The following is a 25,743-nucleotide window of genomic DNA, read 5'->3' as shown; positions in this document are numbered from 1 at the left end:
GTTAGTGATTTGCGTAAGGTAGCTGTGGAGTCTAGGGTCTGTGGGAGAAGGTGTGGTTGTGGTAATTCTTCTGCTGGCAGTAGCAGAGAATCCTAAAAGTGATGCTTACTTCGGTGTCCTAGTATGATCACGTTCATCAGAGGGCTGCATCACTGTTTGATGGTTCTGTTGCTAATAACTGCTTTTACCTGTGTGTCACGCTGCCCCGGAGCACTCCCCCCTGACTTCGAGTCGCCGTGCATGCCCGCAGCCGATCTGAACGCTGCTGCGGGTGTAACCAATTAGTTGCCGCCAATTACAAGGACAGTGAGGCCACGCCCACCGCCCTGAGGCCACGCCCCCTCCCTTCCATTACAAAACATGTGCCTGGGCCGGACGCGCAGCGGGCGCGCCATAGGCGCGCCAAAGGTAAGCCCGTCTGCACCCGTCCTCGACCGGCCGGGACTAGGGGCTATACCCCCTGCTGGTTTTACTCAAAACCTGTCCACGCCCATCCGCTATTCGCGCAGCGAGCTACTAGCCTTTCATAAAGATAACACAGGTATAAAAACACATCTATGTACCCAAACAGGCCCAGGATTATCCTATGGACCTATCGCCTGCCTCGCTTGTCGCTGGTCCAGCATGGGTCAAACCCCATCAGGCAACCACACAATCCTTGCAAAAAATCACTTTACGCTGAACTGTCTATATTTTAATGCTAGATCCTTACCCAGACATGCCCTGGACATTTGGGATCTACTCCTATCTAAGACCCCGGACCTGGTTTTCGTTACCGAAACCTGGCTATCCGAGACCAGTGCTCCAGACTTAGCAAACCCCCTCCCCTCCAACTACAAAATCATTACGCAAGATAAACCTGGTAAAAGAGGAGGGGGGGTTGCAGTGCTATTCAGGGAACATCTAACATGCTTTGCTGAACCAACAACTGCCCACATCGAACATCAGACCTTACCTTTCAAAGTACTCTTCGAGGGCCTTACCATCCTAGCTGGTGCAGTTATATACAAACCCCCTGGACAACAAGCCAGCCTTGGCACCAAATTATTGAATTAACTCCTGCCACTCTGCCTAAAACACAAAAACTATATGCTTGTTGACGATTTCAACATTCACTATGAGAAAATGGATGCCCCAGGAATCTCCCAGCTGGAATACGACATGGGAATTCAAGAAAACAGCAATTCAGCGAAAGAACTGTTTAGAATAGTGAAGGAGCTTAGCAAACCATCCAGCACTTCACAAACACTCACCCCCTCGACCGAGGCTTGTGAGCGTATCAGCACCTTCTTTTCTGAAAAGATCAAGAAAATATACTCTACCTTCACCCCCCAAAACACCCACAGCAACTCAGACAGCCCATCCAAGACTGCTATGTCACCAGAAATATCTACAGACCCACCAGACTTAGGAAATGCACCCCGCTTAACCAGTTTCGAACCACTCTCTGCAGAAGATGGTCCTAGCAGTTCTGAACACAGTTAAATCTGGATCCCCCTCGGACCCCTGTCCCCACTTCGTGTTCTCAAAAATTGCACCAACGCTCTGTCCCCTGATCACTCAACTTTTTAACAAATCGTTAGTCACTGCCACCTTCCCTGATGCTTGGAAGCACGCCTCAGTGACCCCCCTTCTGAAGAAAGCGGGATCTGACATTCTCAACCCAGAGAACTACAGACCCATCTCCCAGCTTACTTACCTCTCTAAAGCTCTGGAGAAATTGGTCCATGTACAGCTGACTAGGTACCTAGAAAGTAATTCCCTTCTGGATCCCTTCCAGACTGGCTTTAGAGCCAATAGCAGCACCGAGGCAACGTTGCAGGCAGTGTCGGACAGTATCAGATCCTCCACCGATCAAGGTGGAGCGGTGGCGCTTATACTGCTTGACCTGTCAGCGGCGTTTGACACGATATCCCACGACTGTCTGCTGAACATACTCCGGAGCAAGGGAGTCCAATCCACAGCACTGAACTGGCTACACTCTTTCCTGAGTAACCGCACCCAGGCAGAACATATGGGTCAATTCCACTCAAGGCCCAACCCCATCGGCTGCGGGGTCCCCCAGGGCGCTTCACTGAGCCCCACCCTCTTCAATGTCTATATTTCATCTCTTGCTGACATTTGAAGGAAGTTGGGCATTGGCATCTGCTCCTATGCGGATGATACGCAGCTGATGGTGGCCATGGACGAAGGGCCTGATGTAACCAAAACCAAGATACATGACTGCCTTTCCGAAATGGCCCAATGGATGCACAACCACTGCCTAAAGTTGAACGCAGGCAAATCCGAGATTCTTCTGTTCGGTGGAGCCAAACGCGTGTGGGACGCCTCATGGTGGCAACCTTCACTGGGACTGGCCCCTACTCCTAAACAACATGCCAGGAACTTGGGAATCATCATGGACGATGCCCTGTCCATGAAGGATCACGTCCGATCCCTTTGTGGCAAGGGCTTTGCCATACTAAAACTTCTCGCCAGGATATTTCCCTGGGATACCCCTGGATTGCAGACGCTCAATCACATAAGCCCTACTGGTCAGTCGCCTGGACTATGGCAATGCACTATTTGAAGGGATGAAAGAACAGTTATTCTCCCGCTTACAGGTTCTGCAAAACCTGGCGGCCAAACTCATTTGCAACAAAGGCAAACGAGACTCTGCATCGGAGTGCCAAAAAAAACTTCATTGGCTCCCGATGCGCCAGAGGGCTGCCTTCAAACTGCTTAGCCATGACCACAGGGCTTTACATAAAACTGGCCCCACAATTCTCCAAGGGAAGATCGAATTTTATGTGCCCAATAGGAACCTACGCTCATGTCAATCAGCTTTGGCTAAAACCAAACACATCTACAAAGTCAGAACAGGCGGTCGCTCCTTTTCTTACCTTGCAGCAAAAAGGTGGAATGAGCTCCCTACTGACCTAAGACATACTACAAATTACCTTCAATTTCGAAAAAAACTGAAAACCCACCTCTTCCCCAAACCTTAACCTCTCAGCATACGCCATCAGTAGTCCTTTTTGGTATATAGCGCTGTGATATCCCTAGGGATGCGTGTCGCCCTCTATAAATACCGCAAATAAATTAATTAATAAATGGTAGTCTTAGTACGTTGTTATATTGGCATCTATCTCACAACCCCTTGCTTCCGAAGTTGACATTTATCCTGGGTGGATTCACTCTTGCAATTCAGGTTTGAAAGGTATGTAGCTGAACCTTTAGATCTCCTACATTCTGTGCATGGACTTGTCTAAGATGCATCTCTTGATGGAGGCCACATGAGTCTGAGCGCCATAGTCACGCTTGGTAGTGAATTATGTCTGGACATGTGCCATATTTTAGTTCCTATATTCCTTGGGGTCTTCACACAGCTCTTAAAGCTGTAGCCATTTTCACCATTGGGAAAAATGGGAATCTTTAAAAGGCCTGGTATTGGAAGATGATAGTCTTGTTTTTGGCTGTGCTTACTACTTACTTTGTAGGACAATTTGTCTTTATGGGTGTTTGTGGCGAGACTGCTAGTTTTAAAGATTGCGGTGCCAACGCCATGAGACAAAGTGTGCCGTGAAGTGTGTTGTGAAGTGAAAAATAAAAGCATTGATGGGTGGAATATGTGAATTGGTCTCCGCTACTGGTAATTACTTTTGACAACATTTTCAGTCCATTATTTATTTGCCCATTGCAGTGTCTCAAACAGGATACAGTTTTATGCGAAAAGCCTCAGGAGCAGGTCTGCCTGAATTGCCAGCCTAGATCCCCTCTGAAGGGGAGCACAAGCAAGCCCAGACCTACCTTGGACAATGTGGGCCTCATCAGTAAGGTGGATCTTGAGTTATGGGCAAGTGAACACAGGACCCTCATTTGGGATATCCAACACGTGAACCATCTCCCAGAGAAAAACATAACCATGATGGCTAGAATGCTTGAATGAATCCTAGCCACTGGCAATTACTTAGAGCTGCATCCCAATCTATCTTTATTTTTACCCCCTCTGCCACCTCCAGCAAGTACCAGCCATGTGAAATGCAACCTTAGTCATGCTCCAGTAGAAATACTCCTACCCAAACTACCAGGCTAAGTTTCCTCTGAATGGGAACACTAGCATTGCCAGACCATTATCTGATTACTTAGGCCTCCTCAGTGAAATGGACACAGGATTAAGCACATGTCTTATGTCTGGAGATACCCATTGCCCTATAGGCATTTCACAAAAAGAAAAGTGATGGGTGTAATGCTTGAAATAATCTCCCACATTAAGTATGTGGGAAATATTTGAAGTATGTAGACAATGAGCCTTTAAAGGGGAAATGCTCTGCACCCCGTAAACCTCAGTCCTTCTTGGGTTCTGGACTAGCGTTATGGAAAAAGCAATTCTAAAAAAACAAATTGGGATTAAAAAAAGCACTAAAATCGGTTCTGCCGGGGAACTAGTAAACTGGTGGATATGTTGCCAGAAGAAAGAAAGTTGGATTTGTTTGGGCTGCTACCCTCGCTCATCCTGGGACCACAGTCCATTGTACAGGAAGGTGTGGGCTGTGTTGCTTTAAAGGATTAGGATTATTTCAAATCAATCTGAATAGGGCCATCTGTAAGAACCCTTCAGTTTGCCTTCTGCCAGTCCTTCATAAAATGTGCGTAAACTTCTTGTCCTTGCGCATGAATCATTCGTTGGCCATATTTTCACAGCAGTCTGTAGGCTTCTGCAAAATTGGTCTACAATGGGCCTCCTTTGTTAACCTTTTACACACTGAAGCAGACCCCACAGAAATTAATGATACTTACATGAATATGCTTCTGCATGCCCACACAACCTCGGTCAGGACATCTATGTGTTCAGGAAGGAGGTCTAAAGCATTCCTTTATAAGAGTTTCTGCAGTGATTAACGTCCTTTAATGAGATTCTAGAGCTTAAGATGGGACTGAGTTTACTGCCTGCTGAATGGCAATGTCCTTTATAAAAAAAAAATCATTATCTACTCTGTTAGTCCATTTCTGTTCTTCCAGATGAATGAATTTTAATTTCAATTCGGATTGTAGGAATTCTTGTGCCTGACCCCTGCCTTAATTTGTTTTGCAGTGTCTGTGTCAATGGCAGGTCCTCATGGATTTATCTCCGCATCCGAATGGCCCTTGATGATTGTAAGTAATGCTTTCATACATTACATGCAGGTAGGATTGCTTAATAAAGCTGGTAGTGGCTTTATGTCCGCTAATGTTTCATAGCTAGTCTTATTCAATTACACAAGTGGAGAAGCTACAACATTGTGCAGGCTAAGAATAGACCTGTGTCTGTGGACAACAAAATAAAGACAGACCAGGTCTTCAGTGGCACCCAGTATTTTCATGATGCATATCTGTGATAGATAAAAAATAATGTTGCACTTTATCCACGTACAAATTATTTGTGTACATTGGATCACCTTGGCAAATATCTAGATGCTGAAACATCTAGGACTGCTATTGCAGGGCAAAAAAGTGAGCCTTGATTCATAAGATTGTGTTGCTAGTGAGTTTGCAGACATGCTTTAGGATAAAGAAAACCCTAAGGCATAATTTGGGCCCAACAAAATGAGCCATGGCATTTTTTGTTTGCACAAATTAAGGTCAAATCTGAATCTGAATGCAGAATATCAGTCATTTGACACATCTGTGTGAAATAATATAGACGGTTGAGATGGGGTTGAGGTGAATTCTGGCGATATAGCCATGTATATTTTAGATTTACACAAAGTAAACCTGGCGACAACGCAATGGAGAGATATTGGAGTGGAGTAACGGTGAAACCGATGGGATTGTCGAAGATAGGCACAGATTGGTGTAGGGTTGGAGGATATCTGGGTTTATGAGCTCCAATAGAGTTGTCTAGGGAAGGGGGTGGGAATAGTCAAGTAGAGGTTCGCAGGGGGTTGGTAGCCGGGGAATGTGGTTGGGCACTGGTAAAATAAAAAACAGCCGAGCATAGTTTGGTTATTAAATATTAGGATGACAGCTCTCGTCAGTGCAAATTGTCCGTATGTTTTCACACTGGATTCAAAAAAGCACAGAGGTATGTGCTAATGCAGTTTTTTTTTATATATGGCAAAATCTATTTCCTGTGAGTGATACATTCTGTTAACCATGTTGATGAACTAGAGTTGTCACAAGGGCGCTGCTATATTCTTTGTGTCACAGATTCTCAAGGGGACATTGGCTTTATCCTCAGTGGAAAGTATTAAAGTATTATCATAGGTAATTCACAAAGGGGCAACATGATCTGTGTGAGTTCTCAAGTCTTAGCAAGCCTAAGGTTACATAAGTTCATAGGTGCATAATATGCACATATGCCCAACCCAGGAGCAGTAAGTGAATAAAGGGTGCCTTACAAGGAGAATAGGAGGGAATAGTGATTGTACCCTGATGCAAGTTAAGCTATATCTCAAATGGTGAAATGTGTGAAACCTGATCAATGTAGAACATTCACTGCCCCATCTCATCAGATGACCATAAGGAAGGCATTGCTCATAGTGCTCAATGCTGAATTGGGCCTTAGATGTGATTACAGAAGTGACGTGTTGGAGGAGCAGTTCAGTACTGATGGTGAGAATAGTGGCATTTTCAATAAGAAGCCCTTTGACTCTATTGTAGCCAGCATGGTGCTTCCGATACAGCGGCAATTTCGCAGTAATTTCTCAATGCAAAACCTCATTTACTTCTATTTTACCGCTGAAAATGTGTTGTGCCCTTGACACCATGTATTACCTTCAGGAGACTTTACATAAACATGAAAAATCAAAATACAAATGATATTTAAGCAAATAAAGAGAGTTGGTAAGAATTTTAAAGGGTTTTATTTTCTAGTTAAAAGTTAAGGTTCTCTGACCCATTATTCATTAGTCAAATATCAATCAGGTTACAGAAATTGGAAAGCAGGAAAAATAGAATTAATACAGAACATATTATAGGTTGCATACAAAGTATTCCATACAGGAAGGAATGAGGCAATCAAATGTCAATTAGAATTCTTTAAAAAAAGTTCAGAAAAATATGATTGAGTGAATTATGCAAGGCTAATTACTAATAGGCAAAAATCTTCCATAAAGAGAAATAAATGCATTAAACAAATAAATCTGTTCAAAACTAATCAATTAGGCAAAGCATAAACTTAGTTTTAGCATCTACATTTTAAACCTTCTGCCCTGGTCTGTTCAGTCTGTCTCTCTCCCTTTCCATCATCTGACAGAAAGGCTGCTCCTTGAAAATGTCCCTCCTTCACAAGTCCTCAGAGGAATGTGATCTGCCTTGCCAAAAAATAAGACGTGCAAGGCTAGCCTATGCCCCCCACCTCCCTCTATCTCTCCTCGGACACAATCTCCTCCCAGACTGCACCGCCACATTTGCGTACCTAACCCATATGATGTCTGATCTCATCTACTTTTTCTCTTCTCCTCCCTCTCAGACAGAGGCCCCCTGGCTTAAAGAGAAGCTCACACGCCCCCTAGGAGGTCATTATTTATACTCTAATTCTTGGCTGACTATACTAATAAAGTTGCAGTTTTCAGTAAAGCTTGTTATGGGATTGGTTAGCATAGATGGCATGAGGGTCTCACCATCCTGTTCTCATTGGCAAATTTGAATTAGAATTTGAGTCGGATTTCTAAAGCGCGTAGCTACCCGTGGGCGCCCCAGCGCTCCAACCCATCCAACCAATCCAACCCCTACCAGTTTTAACAAAGCAAGTGTTAATGCTTAATACAGTCTGTTTTACCAGCAATAATTCTACAAATATGCATCATTAAGGCAGAAAAATGTATCAGTCCATTTCTTTCTTCCTTTCACATTGCATGCAGGAAGGATACATTCTACAAACTCTGGTACATTTGCACAATAACAAGAATGTACAGTTCACTGTGGCCTTGACCCCTTCATGTCTTTACTTGAGGCACTTGGCAGTCCTGCGCATACGTCAAAATTCGCAGCCATGCTGGATTCTTAGGCAGCCTTTTATTGGTGGGCCCATAAACAAAAACAAACATAAAAAGAGTATGAATTTTTATGTAAATAAACCCATTATGTTTTACCTCCCCATACTAGTACCCTGTATAAAGGATTACCTAGCAAAAGCTATTAGTTGAAAGCAGCTTTTCTATTCATTTGTGCACAACATGCCAAAAAATGTGCTATATACAACATAGCATAAATATGCACTAGTGTACATTTTCAAAACGCGCACAGTTAATACATATGCATAGCAACATGCTCTAATGATAGCTTTTCATGCATAAAGTGTTTTGCCCCCGTGTAGTGATGGTGCATGGTTAATTAACACAAATTATAAGATGATGTGTTACGAACTGAATATACGTGGTCTAAATATGCAACAAAGCCAAAGCCTCTTAAGACAGGAACAGGGGTGTACATTACAAGAAAAAGAGCTGGGAAGAGAGAACACATTCAATGATTATCTTCAAAGTTAAAAAGGCCACTGAAATTATGAGTTTTCTCTACACTGCAAAAAACATGTTAATTCAGCACAAGCATTTCAGAATGAGTAGGCCTCATTTCATGTCTTTCACTTTGCTTGCACCAATAAAGTGCCCCTTTAAAAAGCATTTGGCTAGGCCTCATTTCATGTGCCATGTGTTTTCCACTTGCACCAAAATCTGCGTCATTTTAAATGCAGTCTGTCTGAAGCACATAAATAAAGCAATGCCTGACTCTAGATGAAATCTGACCTTCATCACTTCTTGTTCAAATTAACAACTCAATCACACAAAGTAGTATGTTCTGAAACAACACACAATGTAAGTTATTGTGTAGGGAATCTCGAAAATGGTGCTATTGGTTAGTTCATAGAATATGTTCCTCTTCACCAGCATCACACAAAGATTTGGCAGATGATTGAAGTTGTACTTTTTCCGAATGAAGACTGATGGGATTTCAATAAGGCATATCTTTGCAGAATGTCATCTATTTGGATTTTAATATTGAACAAAGTGCAGACTTATGTCATCTACGGCTTTTCTAACCTTCATGGCAGGAACTATTCTTCATTATGATTTTTGTCGGTCTCTTCTTCTTCAGATCTATAATCTCAAAACCAGAAAAGATGCTTCAAAGAATTGCTAAGCGTGCGCTCCAGTCTGAGCACAGCCTCAAATGCACATTTCCTTCCCTATTTTTGATTTGCCTATCTGTCATCCATCTCAAAAGTCACACATCACTCCCGAAAGGAAAAGCCATTCCTTAGACAACCACCATTATTCTTAAATCAGACTTCCCCTCACTTCTTCCAGATACTCTTTGAATTTTTGAGTGGCTATGCACTACAATTGTTGCAAATCCTTCTCGTAATTAGTTAGTTTCTACATAGTATTTTGTAGATGTTCAGATATACTTGAAGTCTTGCCCCCTTAAGCGGGAGTGCAGCTTTTTTATGTCCTAATTTCTGATCACAAAAAGGGCAGATTTTGCACATTCTGCATATTTGTAGTCTGGATCAGTTTCTCTTCCTTTTGAATTTCAAACTTCAAACTTTGGCACAAGTACTGATAACAGTTCAGGAAATATGTTGTTTGTATTCTGGTGGATGTGCAAGTTCTGTGCGCTGCAAAACCAGACAAAATGTATGCTTTCCATGTGACCCAAAAACCCATGGAAAAAACTCCTCTTCAATGGAAAATTGTGGAGTTGTTTTGTCAATAATCTTCTGTGTCAGTGCAGCTTGAAGAGGTCCATTGCTCCCATCACCTGGATTACTGCCTGATTAGTGCCATCTATTGACATACCATTGTTTTATTATGATGTTTTATTGTTTGATTTTTAATTCCCAACAAAAAATGAACTTGCTTATTTATGTATCTTGTCTAATTTGCTCCAATGTCTATAAAATTCTCTCTGAATTCATCTAAAAACCTCAATTCATCAAAACTGTCTTCGACGCAGAATTTGGAGAGCCCCTTTGGGACACCGCTTTGTTGCAATATCAGGGTATTCCCTAATCTTGACCTGGTAGATTTTGCTTTAGCTCTCACATAATCACAGGTATACCAGCTTACCAAGCTTACCAGCAGTAGTGGTGAAAAAGACTGGTTATGACAAACATATCACTTTCACACTTATTGGGAAACTGTGTGTTAGGCCTCTAACAAAGTTGTAAGAGACTATACAGGAATTATCTTTCTTTTTTGTGCCGATTACTGGCACCCTTTTCCGCCAAAGTGAGCATTTATACTATTATATTTAATAGTCTGTATTCATAGTCAACTCTAATGCACAGTATATATACAAATATATTGCAAATTCCAAAGGAGTCGAATTTGTTTATTTATGTAGCTTGTCTAATTTGCGCCAAAGTGTATAAAATTCTCTCTGAATTCATCTAAAAACCTCAACTCATCACAACTCTCTTCGACACAGAATTTTAAGAGCCCCTTTGGGATGCCGCTTCGTTGCAATATTCGGGTCTTCCCTAATCATGGCCCGGTAGATTTCCTTTAGCTCTCACATAATCGACGGTTGACCAGTTTACCAGCAATAGTGGAGAAAAAATACCAGTTATGACAAACCTATCCCTCTCAAACTTACTGTGAAACAGTGTGTGTTAGGCCTCTAACAAAGATATAAGACACTACACAAGAATTATCTTCATTTTTGTGAAGGTTACTGGCACCCTTTCCCCCCAAATTGAGCATTCACACTATTATATTTAAAAGTCTTTATTCATAGCCAATTCAAATGCAGAGTATATGTACAAATAGTATTGCAAATACCAAAGGAATAGTAGTGGTTATGCATAAACATAATGTCAAAATATAACAGCTGGCAACCAACGGCGGCTCGTGCGCTAAGGTTGGTGGAGCTCAGCCCCACTGCTCTCTGAGCAGTTCAAAAAGGAACAATAAAATGATACGGCAATGTTATCATTCTATTGTTCTGTACTGGCTTAAGTGTGGTGTATGGTGGCCAGAGCATGCGGGGGGGGTGGGGGAGTGGTGGACACTAAGTGCGCATGACCGTTTGGCTGGCTGTCTTGGTCCAGCCAAACAGTCATGTGCACTTAGGATGTTCTCAACCAGCCTGTATTGCACAGCCTGGGTGGCGAACCTTCACGGGCTCCCAGTCCCTGTCTGAACCACGGCGCTCAGACCAATCACGACACTGCTGTCATGCTGGTGACAGCAGTGTCGTGATTGGCTGGGGGAGACTGGGAGCCTGAGGGCTTCCTGCCTCGTGGACCGAGGACAGACGCTGGAGGAGAGAGGGCGGCAGTACCTAGGTGGTTTTTTTCGCATTCCGCTGCCCAGCTCCATCCCCACCACGCACCCAATCGTTGGGCATCTGCCACTGCAGGCACATGTTACATTGTGGAGATACCCTTTCATCTGGTTCTTGCTAAAAACATCAGTGCCAAACGTTCGCTATTCTGCAAGGGCCCAGTAAATGTTTGTCATCAAGTATCTGAACTTCATTTACATTTTGCCGTTGAAAGCCTGTCTGCAGTACCAGACTACATTGTCTGTGTGGAGTGGTCTTTTATCTGGTAACAACTTTAATACAGTTGTATTTAGAATAGCTTTTCTTGTCTGGAATCTGAAGCTTCTCTCTCCCCTTGTGAGCTGTGAGCGATCATTTTTATCATTTATTATTTTGAGAAAATAATTTTTTGAAGCGTGATGTAAGATGTGAAGATGAAACAAGGACATTCACTTGCATACTCGAATTAAACCCACTATTCCTTTCTGAATGTATGCCTTAGATGCACACTATCAAAATGCACAATAGATGTAGAACTCATGAGTATAGGATATTATGCATTAATGCACATGGACGTATCAGCAGTTGCGAGTAGAGACATTTGTGGTATAGCCTTTGATGAACCAGTGGATGATACCAGGTCATTTTGGGAATGCAAAGCTAAACACAACAGCCCCAGAATTTTCAGTAGGACTATAGTAAATTTGGGATCGCACTAAATCCGATCACATATCATGTGTGTGATGACAAATGATCAGGCAAGACAATAGCCTTATGCCTAATTTGATTATGGAGATGAGTGGGGAAAATGCAGCAGCAGCTATATGCCTTTTTTTTCTTGAAAAAACAAAATGAGTTCTTGATGAGGCCGGGCTAGAACCTACAGATCTGGAGCATCAAACATAAATTGACTTATCAGAGGTAATAATAAGAAGCATACCATGAAGATCATCAGCAAAACTGGCATGTTTGTCATTGAGGCCGGCAAACGATGGCTGGAATAGTTTTGGAAGCGGAGACGCAGCGCACAGCACAGCACCGGACCCCTGAACACGGAGGCAGGGCGGCGGCAGAAACAGCAAGAGGGACTCACTGTCCCAGGACCCAGCAGCGCCAGCCAGCCCCGCCCCCCTGGTAATATGCTGGTAATATCCGGTTGGACCCTCCAACCGGATATTGCCAGCATCCCTTTCCGCCCCGCAGGATGCACGCGGGCGGCGCCGGGCTAAGCCCGGGCAAAGGGCAGGCAGTCTGTGGCCAGGAGAGGCCGGACCGGGCCACCCTTCAGACCTCTGCAATGGTTAAGAGAAAGCAGCAATTTAATGGAGAGTATGAGGGGAAAAAAGCTAAAGTCCCAAGGAAATTGGAATCCATAATTTCATATCAGACATCAGCGGTGGGGGTTCTCTCCAAAGAAATTGCAAATGCTGAGCAAGAACTAGGCCTGGGTCCTGATAACATAGCCCCTGCAATAGCACAGAATCTGAGCCCGAGCATACCCTTGGAGCCGAACATTGTGATACTAAAACCTCCCATGATGGGTGAGCCCCATTCAGGTCTGTCTGATACATTGGTGGCGTCAGAGGGTCAGGGGGACAAAAGCCATGATGTTCTCTTACAACAGTCACTCCGTAAGCTCAGGCCAGCTAAAAAACCTATTAAGAGACAAAAACCTGTGGTTGCGGCCCACCGCATGGACCCTAGCTCCAGAGAAAATGTTGGGAAAATGATTGAGGAATTGTTTACAGCCCGACTGGAACCTGCTCTATTGGCTATTGCTGTAGACATTGTGGACACCCGCAATACTTGTGTAGCAGGTCTGTTAGGAAAATGTGAAAAAATTGATTTGTTCATTAAACAGCAACCAGGACAACAGGGGCGTGTTTCTAAGACTCAAGGAATCACTGCCAATAAGCCCATGGTTGATACCTTGAACAGGGAGACACTGGTTTTAAGGGAGAAAAGCCCGGAAAATTTAACAGGAAGCTTATCTCTTGTTATCAATAATGATGGGCTGGGGTGCTTCAACTCTGGGGACAGTAATACCAGGAGACCTGCCCCAGAGAGAAACAGGCAGGAAAATCAGCAGGGTATTACCTTGGACTTACCGCCTGAGGCTGCCCCACTGGTGGCTGTCTTCACGGGGTCCCTCCATTAAGGGATGGCCCAAACGAATCAACCCATGACCTCCTGAAGTTAGCCAGTCACTGGTGCGCACATCACAGTAGTGGAGGCTCAGATATCACAAGATCCATCATTATGGGAAGGAGGGTCAGGTGGGTTGGGTGTCGCCCAAAATGTATTTCGGGGGATTGTGTGGGCGTTAATTTTAACAACCGGTCAAGTGCTGAAAGATTATTTTGGGATGCCTCAGAGTTGGATAACACTGGTATTAGACCACTCCCTTTGGGTTTCTTTTATCCCCCAGCTAGACCATATGCAAAACACCAAATGATGAATCAGGTACAGCCCACTCGATGTAGTTTGTTGACGTCCCCATGCCCAACTGACGATACCACACAGTATAGACCAGTAGGGGGGTTGCCACAGAGGGTTGAAAGGGTTCTTACAACGTTAACACCAGTCCCCCCCCCCCCCCCTCACATCAGTCAAACGCGGAGATAAGCCTCTCAAATCGCTTCTCTCCTTTGTTATACATGGAGTTAAACGATTGACAATCCATTAGTACTCAAGGTCAGGGTGGCGCAGACGGTGGGCCCAACCAGAAAGTATCATGTAAGATCCTGAGTTGGAACGTGCAGGCATTAGGCCTAAAAGGCCGGATGTTATTTGGGTGGATTTTGTAAGGCAGTATGATATTATTGCCTTGCAGGATACTTGGGATGTCTCAAGTAGCTTTAGTATGGATGGATGCCTAAGTTTTGTTGTGTTGTGCCAGCCGTTCAAGGGAACGTTGGGAGACCTAAGGGTGGTCTACTCTTCCTCATTTCACTTAATCTGTTAGGCGTTTTTAAAAAACTTGATGTAGACTCCAGTAATATTTTGATAATTGAATGGAGCGATACCGATTTGCAGAAGCACCTAATAATTCATTTTTATAATTCAAAAGAAGGTTCGCAGTACAATGAGCACTTAAGTGCTTTGGACCAATTTTTGTCAGATTACAAACTTAATCAAAACTCTGCCCCAGAAGTGATCCTCTTGGGAGATTTTAACATACAACCTTGTAAATGGAACTGTTTTTTAGGCGAACAATGGGGGCCGCTTAGTGTTGGGGTTCCTCATTTTGAGCATAGTAGGCAAGGAGAGGCTCTCGAGGACCTCCCTTCTAACATGAACCTTTTTCAACCTGGGCTCGCTGAAGGGGGGGGAGAGGGCACCCACTTTTATAGGACGGGGGTCTAACTCAGTCATTGACTATATCTTTTTATCCCCCGCAGTTTTGGCCAAGACTTAAGCCTACAGAGTGGTGACCTCAACTTTTAGTGACCATAATCCGGTTATGCTAGAGGTTGATTATGGGAAACTGAGGGGTCCCAAGGGAAGCAGGGGGGGGGTGTAGGAGTCTAATTACAAAAGACCAAGGGAGAAGGATTAAATGGGATTGGGTGGTGCCGGAAGCTTTCTTTGAGGACCTTGCTATTAAAGCTGAGGCAAAATTTGCAATTTGCCTTGATGGCTTGGCCTCAGAGATTATAGGAGCCTACGTGGCTGTTTGTGACCTGATTGCAAAAAATTTAGAGGTAGAAAGCAGACCTAAATCTTGGCAGGCACAAAGATGGTTCGATAGTAATTGCTCAAGGGCTCATTGAGCACTTCCCCAGGCACTCAAAAAAAGGCCTAGGGACAGGGCTCTAGTTGCAACCCTTCGCAAGAATTATAAAATGGGTATTGCTACACGCAAACGTCAAATTAGAGAAGAGGCGTGGATAATCTCCTAACCATTGATGTGTTACGGGATAGCAGGAAGTTTTGGGCAACCATAAATCATCCGTTCTTTTTGGAACAGGAGAACCTAGATATGGATTGTGTAATTCCTGACGAGCGTTGGCTCCGACATTTTAAAAACATTTATGATAAGGAGCACTTTGAGTTGCCGGAAGACGCTATCACTACCTTTTTACATGCACACCCAGTTGAGTTTGAATTAAGCGAGGTAGAAAAGGCTATTAGAGAAATGTCAAAACATAAAGCCCCAGGCCCCGATGGGGTGCCTGCGGATTTATATAGTCTTTATCCCAATTTCTGGGCTAAGATCTTGACCAATGTTTTTAATGCCTCATCTTTAGCAGGCTTCCCACCCTCATGGGCTACATCAGTCATAGTCCCAATATTTAAAAAGGGGGACAGAGGGGACCCCGCCTGCTACAGGCCAATCTCCTTGTTAGACTCTGCAGTAAAAATCTTGAGCAGAGTTATTCTACAGAAACTTGGGGATTGGCTAGAGGGCAGGGGGGTGCTCTCTAACCTCCAGTATGCTTTTAGAGAACATAGGAGTACCTTAGACCAATGTTTAAACCTACACCTCCTTATAAGTAAGTATACAGTGGTTAAGGAAGGGCTGTTGTACATGGGTTTCATGGATCGCTCATCTGCTTTCGATTTTGTGAATCGTTCAAAACTATGGCTAATCCTTCGGGAAATAGGCATAGATTTATCATTGGTTAATTTTTTTAAGTGATCTGCACTAGGACCTCTCTGCATCAGTCAGGGTCACCCGGGAGGGACGGTGCACTAGCCAATTTAGTTCAAAGAGGGGTGTCAGACAAGGATGCATTCTGGCACCACTTTTTACTATTTATATTAATGTCCTAGAGGAGTCCCTGGGAGTGGCTACTTTGGATATTCCGCGTATAGGGGGTTCAGGTATCCCGGTTCTCCTGTACGTGGATGACGCAGTATTATTGGCACGTACAGGCCTGGGTCTACAGAGGCTGCTGGATCATTTCAGCGGCTTCATGGATTCATTGGGTCTAAGAGTGAATATTAAAAAATCACACATAATGGTGGCCGGAGCAAGAAGCAAGAATACGAAGATAAAAACCTTCACGTGCAACGGCGTGGAACTATTGAAGGTTCTGGTTTTCACCTATCTTGGGGTCCTTTTTGATGAGAAGGGAAACTGGGGCCCACAACAGAAGCTAAAGAGCAATGTTGTAGCAAGATCAACATCAGCCCTTCTGGGTTTCTCTAAGAGGTTGGGAGCAAGACCCATGTAGGCAATGCTAAAGATCTACAAATCTAAATGCGTAGCGATTTCCTCTTATGGGGCATCCTTATTGGGGTATACGTCTTTGAATAAAATTCAAGCCGTAGAAAATAGGTTTTTAAGATCCGTTGCCAATTTTAAGGGAGGCAGGCTTCCTTCAAGTGAGGCCAGCACTACTTTACCTCCAGTCACTGTGCAACACTTGTATCATATTTTGCATGGCAAATTATCTAGTGGCGGCGTCTAGAATTAGATCACGTAAAGCATCACGGAGTGTATTGTAAGAAGTTTTTATTAATTGCACACTTCACGTAGCTTACCTTTTAGACCCAATGTATTGATTATAACCCAATGTACTGATTATAATGTTAGTGTAATATATGTTTTTATATGTACATAATGTTTTTATATCTTTTTATGATTTTAATGAAATCGAATAAAGTATTTTGACTGACTGACTGATTCGTTCTGACACTTCCCCAGTCGACCCCGGCATACTCCTTACATACAGAATTAGGACTGGGCTATATCTCAGATCACCTAAAACTGGCACCATTGATTTGTTGGGTGAAAACGTGGTTAAATGAGGAAATCACCCTAAATCACCTGATTTTAAAAGATTGTTTAGCCCTTGATAAGGCAAATAGGGTTCCCTGGCTGATGTACGTTAGAGCGGCGTGCATCAAACTAGGGCGACCGGAATCTTAGAGTTTGATTTCTATACTCTTTCTCATTTACTGTGCTTCACGCATATATCTCTCTCTGACAACACTCTTTTGTTGTTTAAGATAAAAGGGTTGGCAACCATGTAGCATCCTGCAGATAAATCAGATCTTTTATTAATATAAATGAACTTTTCTTGCAAGGCTCTAGAATTATCAGCCAAAACCTTGTAGTCCGAGGGGACTCCCCCTTGCTGACCCTAAAAGTTGGGACTTAAAAACATCTTCAAGGATTTTTGCTGGAAAAACTGAGAGAAGTCCTGGACCAACCTGAAAACTAATATGCCAAAGGTACATTTACTAAGTCCTCTTGCAGAGGTTTAAAACTGGTCCATCGCCGAGTAGCAAACCGCCGAAGTCGAGCCCTTCATCAGATCCTGCAGGCCAGCTTCACAGTCGACAAAAAAACTCCTTAAAAAAACAAAGATGAAGTCCCAAGATATAGTTTTGACTGGGATGAACCTGGTCCCTGTTCCTCAATTGTGGTCCGCCGTAGCTTTTAAAACTTTTTTTGTCTGGTCTAGCTTGATCAGATACTGATGGATGGAGCTTTGTGTTTTTTGTAATTAGGTGAAAATGTAAAAGCTAAAATCTTTAAAAAATCTTCTCTCCTTCCCTACAATGGAGTATTGTTTTGGTGTCATTTTAGGGATTAAATTGTATACTAAATTTATAAATTAGAATGAAGGTTTCATTGCTCTGTGTTTGTTTACCTGTGTTTGTGGTTCTAAATTCTTTACACATGTTTGCTTTAAAGTTAAGATTGCTTGATGGCTCAAAGCTGTGGTTTAATTTATTGTGTGAGACTTAAATGGATCTTATAATAAATGATGGCATTACTTCTTGATCATGCCTCACAACCCCATCAACTAATAACCCAGTTACCTACAGCAATTACATCTGTTTGATTTTAAGCTGCTATTACTTCATTTTTTGTGGAGAACTACTCATGTAGGCAGATGCATTTTGTTTTAATTATTCCAGCTAATGTAGAAGCTGATACAGTATTTTCTTTTTCTTTTAGTTCTTCATGGTAATGTGTATCATTTACATCCTCTATGGTCTGCTGTGGTTGCTATGGTCTGCCTGTTATTGGAAGGACTTGCTCAGAATCCAGTTTTGGATTGCGGCTGTTATTTTCCTGGGAATGCTCGAAAAGGCTGTGTATTACGCAGAATATCAGAATGTCAATTCGTCTGGCTTGTCCTGTAAGTCATAGGCCATGATTCCGGTTTTTTTTGCACTTTGTGACAATGGTTAGTAACACATTTTCCTCTATATTTCTTGCTCCACCAGCTCAAGGTTTGTTGATCTTTGCCGAGCTGGTATCTGCAGTAAAAAGAACATTAGCACGTCTTCTGGTGATCATAGTCAGCCTGGGCTACGGAATAGTGAAGTAAGTTCATTATTCATTGATTTTATGCCATTCATAAGCAAATTACTGAACAAATTGTTAACAAAAGTGTGATGCTATATCATTTATTTTTTAGAAAAATTAAATTTTACAGTTAAAATGGAAACTTATCCCAAACCATTTGTTGAGTAATAAGACCATTCTATCTTTTATCTGGCCACATGGAATGCTAAACAACAAACAGGCCAAATGGGTAAATATATGTTGCAGTTTTCAAGAGAGATTAATATTGCATCAATAATAAAATGTGACCAAATCTTTAAAGCCTCTGCGACAACCTAACAGATTTTGCAGCTGGAATCTTTTTGGATTCACATGCTGTGCATTATTCCGCCATCTAGTGGTTGAGTCCGGAATTGTAGTATTTCTTTCCTTTTTTTTTTGTTTTAGTGGTGGGCGTCGACCTACCACCATTTGGTGTCCTCCTGTGACGTTGACGGGCTTCCTCCGGAAGCTCCCACCTTTGGTCACAGTCTTCAGATTCTTTTTTCTCGCTGTTCGGTCTGTATTGAGACAGAGGACCTCCGAAGGTTTGGAGAGATGAATCGACGAAAAAGAACTAAAATTATCCTAAGAACAGGAGGAAAGGGTCTTCGACTTACCGGACTTCGATCCTACGAGCCGGAGCGCGACAAAGAAGGAGATACAAAACTTCGACGACACAAAGACCGCACATGCAGGGGGCTCTTTGTATGCGGAAATGGACAAGACACCTTTTTAAATTCTATGACAATTGTCACCACAAATACGCATCCAGCCTGCAAGCTTTGCCTGCCACTGGATCACCGAAGCGACGAGTGAAATACATGCTCAGCTCTCACCCAAAAGACGTTGACAGCAAGAGAGGCAGAGAAGAGCGAATTATAACATGCAGGGTCAAGACCCACCACCATCGCTTCGAGACCTGAGTGCCTCCAGCTAAGATGAGGACAACGTTGCCGAAGGTCAAGAAGGCGAAGCGGAAACAGACATCACAGTGGTTGAGGTCAAGAAGAAGACTCCAAAGGAGGTAAGGGAACCGTTGACATCGATAAAGATAAGCAAGTCCAGAAAAACTGACTAAACCCTAAAAAAGAGCCTCGGCGTCAAAACACTCAATGTCCGCTAGGGCGTCCAATGGAAAACAATCCGTTGGTTCTTTAGACAAGGATTCCGAGATGGCAAAAAAGACCGTCAAAAGTTCAAAGACGTCGGAAGACAGTCACGAAAAGGACGCTCAGACGTCCAAAAAAGACTTTCACAGCTGCATCAGCACCGTCAAGCACAAAAAGAAAGGTGGAAAGTCTCGCCGACAATATTCACGCGGAGGAGATGAAGAAAAAGACTTGAAGCAGAAATGGCAAGTATCTTGCAAAGCAAGAAAGATATCGACGAAAAGATGAAACTTTTCAAAATTCATGTCGACGAAATACAGCCACCAACAATTCCTGAACCACAAGAAGAAGAAGAATTCTTCTTTGAAGATTAGGTAGAGGAAGAGGAGCAAACCTTTGCAGGTTTGGCGACTTCGTAGGCTCAAGACCTGCAATGGCAAGATCTTGACACCGAATCACCAGAAGAAGCAGTGGAGCCATATCCATTGAAGCCTTCACCACAAGATGACATTGGAATGTGCAACCAAGTCATAAAGAAAGCAGCAGACACCTATGGAGTGCAATTGGAAGAAGCAAAACACCAATCATGTTTTCTGATAGAAACTTTACTGCCTACCCAAACAAGGAGTCAATTCCTTCCCAGTATGCCAAGTGTTTTGGATCAAGGTAAGGAAGCTTTTAAAGAACCAGCCACATGCAAGGCGGTCACACCAAGAGGAGAGAAAAAATGCAAGCATTCCTCTAAGGGTCCTATGTACATCAAGGGTTCAGTGCCAGCTGTCTCAATTATAGCTACTACAGCTCGAAAGAGAGCGAATTTGCCTACTAATGTAGGCCCTCCACCTGACAAAGAGAGCAAAAGGATGGATCTTCTGGGAAGGATGGTTGAGAGAAATGTGGCAATTCAATGGCTCATAGCGAATTCTAATGCTTTGGTCAACAGGCATGCATATCAACAATGGGAAGAAATTGGATCGCTGTTAAAACACCTACCAGAGTAATACCAAAGTTGGGCAAACTACTTAGTGGAGGAGGGGAAAAACATGGCAAACATGTTTAAAATCTGCTGTAGACGCTTCTGAAGCAGCCAGCAGACAAATGGCAATCGGCATCACCGAAAGGAGGCATGCCAGGCTGTTAATCTCTGGTTTCAAGCCAGAGGTGCAAATTAACATTCTAAATTCACCTTTCAATGGAGAACAGCTATTTGGCAGTGTGGTGGATGAAAAACGAAAGCAATTAAAGAAAGACAATGAAACAGCAAGGTCTATGGTTGCCCTGCATTTCAGAGGCATGTGTAGAGGCATGTGTAGAGGCACACCCTCCCGGAGATCAGTGGGCAGAGGTAACCACCAACCTACAACTTCGCACCAAGCTTTTCAACAGATTTACCAAGGAGTAAGCCACGGACAACAACAGGTGCTGCAGCAGAATAGGTAAAACCAACTGGGTAGGCAATCCTTTCGAGGACACCCTCAGGGAAGAGGCCAGCCACAATGAGGGCACCTCAAACCGCCACCAAGGGACTTCACTCAAAAACTTGTACACACTCTAAGGACATCACTGAGTGTGCTACACAAAAGGAAAAGCAAACGGTTGCTGCAACATATTGCACCAGTAGGAGGTAGTTTAACATACTTCCTCAAAGAGTGGAAAAAGATAACTTTAGACAAATGGATACTAAACATAATACAGCACAAGTACTACATAGAGCTGGCAAAGAAACCTCCAAACAAAAGACCAACTAAAAAGATACATTCCAAAAAGGAATTAGCTCAATTACTCCAAGAGGTACAATAACTTCTGAACAAACATGCAATAGAGCACGTACCACACAAGGAAAGAAACAAGGGCATTTACTCCACGTACTTCCTTATCTCAAAGGTGGACGGAACTTTACGACCATTACTAGATCTAAGGTTCCTCAACAAATTAATTCATAAAGACTCAAAGATTTAATATGACAACATTGCAAAAGGTAATACCTCAGCTGCAAACAGGAGACTGCAGGGGAACCGTATACTTAAAGGATGCGTACTTGCACATTCCCATGAACAAGAGACACACGTCTGTTAAGATTTGTGGTCAACAAGACACACTACCAGTTCAAGGTACTAGCGTTCAGGCTAAAATCGGCACAAAGAGTCTTCACAAAATGACTGGCTGTGGTAACCGCTCATGTAATAAGACAAGAAATTAATGTTTACCTGTACCTAGACAACGGGTTAGTAAGAGCAAGCTCCTACAATATATGCTAACCGCATATACAGCAAGTAATAGAAACACTAATTCAACTAGTTTTCTCAATACACTGGGACAAATCATCAACAGGACCAGAACAACAAAAGGTGTTCTTAGGAGCACATATCAACACAATCTTAGGAAAGGTGTTCCCAAGTGTGAGGACAACATTAGCACTACTGAAGGAGACACATCTATACCACAGGGAGGCAAGCTCTGACAGCGAGGACAGTGGGAAAACTGCTGGGAATGATGGTTTCATGCATTGATTTAGTCCCCAACATGCGCCTACGCATGCAACTGTTCAGCAGAAATGGTCACAGGCAACAGGTAGTTGGAAAGATCTAGTGGTTGTCACGCAGACAGTTCATCAGGACATGGCATGGTAAAACAAAACAAACATAGCACAGGGCAGACCTTTCACAACACCAACTCTGACGGTGACCATAACAGATGCGTCCCTAATGAGATTGAGAGCACACATGAACAACCTCAAGATGAGGGGATTGTGGAAACCGCAGGATGCTGTGAAACACATCATTGTCTTGGAGTTGAAAACAGTGTTTTTAGCCCTAAAAGCCTTTCAGAAAGAGCTATATGGGAAAAGGGTGTTGATGCAAACAGCAACACAACAACGTTTTACATAAACAAACGAGGAGAAACACAGTAGCACTCAACGCTAGCTTAAGAGATTTGTAGAAGGCCAATTCCAAGGGGAATAGACTTAATAGCTCGCAGTACACCTACCAGGGAAAAACAATGTAGAAGCAGACCGAATGAGCAGACAAACAACATCATCCCACGAGTGGGAACTTAATCAAGCAGAACTCCCAAAAAAATTCAGGAAATGGTGGACACCACAAATAGACCTATTTGCAACACCCCACAATTCAAAATGCCAAAACTTCGCATCCAGGCGACCTTGCAGTCAGTCCCTAGGGAAAGCGATATGGATAGACTGGTCAGGGATATTTGCTTACGCTTCCCCCCTCACCCCTTCCCCTTAATGAACAAGGTGATCACCAAATGCAAGAGCAGCCAAATGACAATGATTCTCCTCTCCCAACAGTGGGCCAGGCACACTTGGTTCTCAGAAATAATGCAGAAGTCCCAAAGAACAATGCACAAACTGCCAAATAAAAAAGACTTGCTTACAATGCAAAATGGAAAAGTACTTCACCCAGAACCTGAGAGCTCAGGCCTAGAGGCTTGGCTCCTGAGGATTTAGAATTCGCACATCTCAAACTACGAGAAAGCACAATGGCTGTTCTAAGAGAAACTAGGAAACCAACAACAAGGAAATGTCATATAGTGAAGTGGAAGAGATATACACAATGGTGTCTTAAAAGACGTTTTTTAAAGAAGATTACAAAGGAGAGAGCAGTGCTAAAGTACTTGACACATTTACTGGAAAGTAAATTATGCTATACATCATTGATAGTGCACTTAGCAGCAATTGTAGCTTGTACCATAGGAGAAACAGGGAAACGTTTCTTCGCTTCACATGTGTTCAAAAAGTTCCTAGAAGGAGCAAAAAGAATTGCACCTCCAAAAATGGTTCCGGATGGAACCTGAACATAGTTCTAGCACAAATGATGAAAGCACCATTCGACCCACTGCACAAAGCGACACAACAAATGCTGACGCTAAAGACTGCCTTTCTAGTGGCAATAACATCCTTCTGCAGAGTTAGTGAACTACAGGCACTAACATTACAGGAACCGTACTTCCAAATACTTAGCAACAGGATTGTCATAAGGACAGATCCTCAGTTCATACAAAAAGTGGTATCAAGATTCCACATAAATCTGAGTATAAAAATACCAAGTTTCTTTCAAAACCCAAAGACAAAAACAGAAATAGCTTTGGACACACTTGACACAGGGCTGTCATGAACTACATTGAAAGAACCAAGGAATACAGGAAAACGAAACAGTTCTTTGTATCCTTTGCAACCAGTTTTCAAGGAAGACGAGTAACCAAAAACACCATTGGATAGCTTGCGCAAGCCATACAGTTATGCCACAGGCAAGCAGGACAGGCCTTACAAGTTGCCCCACGGGTACACTCAACAAGAAAGAGAGGAGCAACTATTGCCTTTCTAGCTAATACTCCAATTCAAGACATCTGCATGGCTGCAACATGGTCTTCATTGCACACATTCACAAGACATTACTGTGTGGACATTCAAATTAATAAAGAAGCACAAGTAGGACAAAAGGTCTTACAACATCTATTCACAAACCAAAGCTCATCTTCCACCCAACCACTACAAGACTAGCAAACCGCTACAAACTCTATGCACAGCATGTGAATCTAAAACGTTTTGCAGCTTGAAGAATTTTCTGGATTCACTAGCGAACCCACCCTCCTCCGCCAGGAAGAATAAGAATAGGAGGAGAAGAAAAAAAACCTAAAAATCCGAAGATGGCGACCAAAGGTGGGAGCTTCCGAAGGAAGCCCGTCGACATCACAGGAGGACACCAAATGGTAGTATGTCGCTCCCCACCAACAACAACAAGCATTGGAAATGCAATAGGTCTCGCAATAGAAAAGTTTGAGCTTTTGATGTGGAAAATGTTTTTTTTTGTGCAAAATATAAAAGTATTAAGTTTTTACAAATGGCAATAGTTATAAAATTATCACATGTTAAATCTATAGCATTAGTAAAGGTACAATATATAGTTTCCCCTGTCTTACACGTATTGACCTGACAAATAAAAATGTTTTAACATGAACAGAAGTGATAACCTTTAACATATTGTTCTGACATTTGTAATAAAGTTTGAAACATTGCTAGCAAAGAATTGAACCAGTTGTTGTTGAATTGTTGCACAGATTGATGGTGTTGTGGCGCTGAGTGATGTTGTTTTGGCTACAAGTAATGCTGTGGCGTTAAGTGATGTTGTTGCGCATAGTGATGTGTGGTGCCCCTGAGTGACGCAGTAGTGGTGCTGAGTGATGCTATGTTGATGCAATATATAGAGTGAGTGCGATAGAGAGATAGAGGGAGGATGTTAGATAGAGGGAGGGGGATAGAGGGTGGACAGTAGAGGGCGGGCGATAGAGGGAGGGCAATAGAGTGAGTGAGGATGGTAGAGTGATGGAGGGCGGGATAGAGTGCACAAGAGGCGGAGTGGAGGTTAAAGTAGACGGCTGGGGAGGGGGAGATACGGGGAGGTCTGTTGGTGCAAAAGGAGGCTAGCGAGGAGGGGGTGAGCGCTGGGGAAAGGAGGAGGCTGGTAGAGAAGACACTGGGGGGGCAGAAGCTCGTGACAGAGCATGGGGAAGGAGAGGAGGCATTTCAAGCAGCTCGAGTGAGAGGGCGGGGGTAGCGGGCACAGAGGAGGCATGTGAGGGAGAGCTCATGAGGGCAGAGGACGACGCACGCGGAGGCTGGTGAGAGAAGAAAGGGGCACACAAGGAGGCTCTGGGGGATCAGCGCACAAGAGGGGGCTGGCGAGGGGGGGCACATGAGTGGGTGGTGTGGAAGAGCAACGTGGGAGGGTGCAAACGAGGTGGCATGAGGGACAGCAAGACGCTTAGGGTACAGGAGTGAGCTTGCGAGGGCAGAGAGGAGAGCACGTGAGGTGGCTGATGTGAAAGAGAAGCAGGGAGGGGTTGGAGAGGAGGCTCTGAGGCAGAGCCGGCATCTAAAGCTACAGGAGTAGTGAGGGACTGCCACAGCGTGAGAGTGCAGAAGAGGAGCCGCGAGGGGCTAGTGTTGAAGAGCAGCAGTAGAGGGGGTGGAGTGCAGGCACTGAGGGCGAGCAGGAAGCCAAAGCTAAAGGAGTGAGCTAGTGAGGGACTGCCACAGCGTGAGAGTGCAGAAGAGGAGCAGCGGGGTGCTGGTGTGGAAGAGCAGCAGTGGAG

At 43.6% G+C, this 25,743-nt stretch overlaps 1 protein-coding gene across 1 annotated transcript in view; it reads left to right on the top strand.

The window, feature by feature from the left end:
- TMEM87B (transmembrane protein 87B) overlaps positions 1-25,743 on the top strand; it is a 317,565-nt gene that overhangs the window by 150,283 nt on the left and 141,539 nt on the right. Inside the window, exons 9-11 of the mRNA XM_086927209.1 lie at positions 5,075-5,136; positions 18,146-18,329; positions 18,418-18,517. Coding sequence (XP_086783335.1) covers positions 5,075-5,136; positions 18,146-18,329; positions 18,418-18,517 — 346 coding nt within the window. The remainder of the gene's footprint in view (positions 1-5,074; positions 5,137-18,145; positions 18,330-18,417; positions 18,518-25,743) is intronic.

Source organism: Lissotriton vulgaris, chromosome 6 (genome assembly GCF_964263255.1).
Source record: "Lissotriton vulgaris chromosome 6, aLisVul1.2, whole genome shotgun sequence".
NCBI classification, from domain to species: Eukaryota; Metazoa; Chordata; class Amphibia; order Caudata; family Salamandridae; genus Lissotriton; species Lissotriton vulgaris.
The sequence above is the reverse complement of the archived record's forward strand: the minus strand, read 5'-3'. Positions and strand labels throughout refer to the sequence as shown.